The 2,073-nt window shown below is 59.7% G+C and overlaps 1 protein-coding gene across 1 annotated transcript in view; it reads left to right on the top strand.

Moving 5' to 3' along the window:
* Positions 1 to 247: 247 nt before the first annotated feature.
* Positions 248 to 2,073, top strand: part of PDZD7 (PDZ domain containing 7) — a gene marked incomplete at both ends in the record, with an annotated part of 14,544 nt that continues 12,718 nt past the window's right edge. The window contains 2 exons of the mRNA XM_021708425.1: positions 248 to 388; positions 576 to 750. Coding sequence (XP_021564100.1) covers positions 248 to 388; positions 576 to 750 — 316 coding nt within the window. The remainder of the gene's footprint in view (positions 389 to 575; positions 751 to 2,073) is intronic.

The raw sequence follows: 2,073 nt of genomic DNA, 5'->3' as shown, positions 1-2,073 counted from the left end.
CCTGAGCCCAGGAGGTTGAGACTGCCGTGAGCCATGATCATGTCACTGCACACCAGCCTGGGTGACAGAGTGAGACCCCGACTTAAAAAAAAAAAAGAGGAAGCAGGCTGTCCTGCATCCACTCAGGGCCCTAGGTGCCCGTGTGACATGCCCAGAAACCCAGCTTCTGCAGGCCCCGGCAGGAAACCCCAGGGGGTCCTCGGTGCCCAGAATGAACGCGGGGTCCCACCTCCGCCCCGCCCCACAGCCAGCAGCGATGAAAGTGACATCATCCATGCAGTCCGGGTGGCGAAGAGCCCGGCAGGGCGGCTGGGCTTCAGCGTGCGGGGTGGCGCGGAGCACGGCCTGGGCATCTTTGTCAGCAAAGTGGAGGAGGGGAGCAGCGCGGGTGAGCCCCGAGAGGCGGCCCCTGGGCTGGGAAGGCCCTCTGCTCTGGGGGCCCTGGGAACGTTCAGCCCCTGCTCCCAGGACCCCCACGGGATCCAGGAAGCGCCGTCTCACCCCGGGGAACCCCGTCGGCAGGGGAGGCTGGGCCCCTGTCCCCACCCCACCCCGTGCCACCCTCCCCGCTGCAGAGCGGGCTGGCCTGTGCGTGGGCGACAAGATCACCGAGGTGAACGGGCTGAGTCTGGAGAGCACCACCATGAGCAGCGCAGTGCGGGTCTTGACGGGCAGCAGCCGCCTGCACTTGATGGTCAGGCGCATGGGCCGCGTGCCGGGCATCAAGTTTTCCAAGGAGAAGACCACGTGGTGAGTGCGCCGCTGGCTCCCTCCCCTGCCGCCCCGCTCAGCCCCGGCCCTGGGTGACTAGCAAGACCCTATCTCCACAAAAAGTAGAAATGCACCATAGGAACAGCCCGAGCAAATTGGGGAGACTTCGTCTCTACAAGTAAAAAAAAAATTAGCTAGGCATGGTGGCGGACGCCTGTAGTCCCAGCTACCCGGGAGCTGAGGCGGAAGGGTTGCCTGAGCCCAGGAGGTCAAGGCTGCGGTGAGCCATGATGCTGCCACTGCACTCCAGCCTGGGCAACATGGTGAGACAAACCAAAAAAATTAAAATTAAGCCGGGCTCGGTGGCTCAGCCTGTAATCCCGCACCTTTGGGAGGCTGAGGTGAGTGGATTGCCTGAGCCCGTGGGTTCGAGACCCGCCTGGGCAACTTGGCGAGATCTCATCTCTACAATAAAAATCAAAAAATTAGCCGGGTGTGGTAGTTCCAGCTACTTGGAAGGCTGAGGCGGAAGGATCACCGGAGCCCAGCAGGTCGAGGCTGCGGTGGCCGGGAGCGGCCACTGCACTCCAGTCTGGGCGACAGAGTGAGACTCCAACTCAAAAAAAAAAAAAAGAAAAAAAATAATTAAAATTAGCCAGGTGTACTAGCATGTGCCTGTAGTTCTGACTACTTAGAAGGCTGAGGCAGAAGGATTGCTGGAGCCCAGCAGGTTGAGGCTGCAGTGGCCATGAGTGTGCCACCTCCCTCCAGCCTGGGTGATGGAATGAGTCTCCAACTAAAAAAAAAAAAAAAAAAAAAAAATTAAAAAATTAGCCAAGCATGGTGGTAAGCCCGTAGTCCCAGCTACTCGGGAGGCTGAGATAGAAGGATTGCCTGAGCCCAGGAGCTTGAGGTTGCAGTGAGCTGTGACTGTGCCACTGCACTTCAGCCTGGGTGATGGAGGGGGACTCCAACTCAAAAAAAAAATGCGAAATGGTAGCTGGGCATAATGGTGGGCACATGTAGCCCTAGCTACTCGGGAGGTTGAGGTGGGAGGACCGTCAGCCTCGGCCCGGCCCCAACCACAGCCCACAGCCCACTGATAGCAGGGGCTTCTGCTCTGCCCACCTGGGGGCGGGACACAGGGACCCCAAGGCCTGACCAGAAGTGAGGAGAGCCTGACTTTCCTTCGCCAAACTGCCCTGCCCTGACATGGCTGCAGCAGAGAAACCCAGGGACAATACAGCCCGCCCCTCCCCAGAGGCACAGGGAGTATTAGAAACTTTACAGCTGGCACTCTGCAGCCGGAGCCAGGCTCGGTGGCTCAGCCTGTAATCCCGTGCCTTTGGGAGGCTGAGGTGA

The sequence above is a fragment of the Carlito syrichta genome, unplaced genomic scaffold, assembly GCF_000164805.1.
Source record: "Carlito syrichta isolate Samal-C Ts95f unplaced genomic scaffold, Tarsius_syrichta-2.0.1 Scaffold136798, whole genome shotgun sequence".
In the NCBI taxonomy this organism is placed as follows: Eukaryota; Metazoa; Chordata; class Mammalia; order Primates; family Tarsiidae; genus Carlito; species Carlito syrichta.
This window is presented reverse-complemented; position numbering and strand designations above follow the sequence as displayed.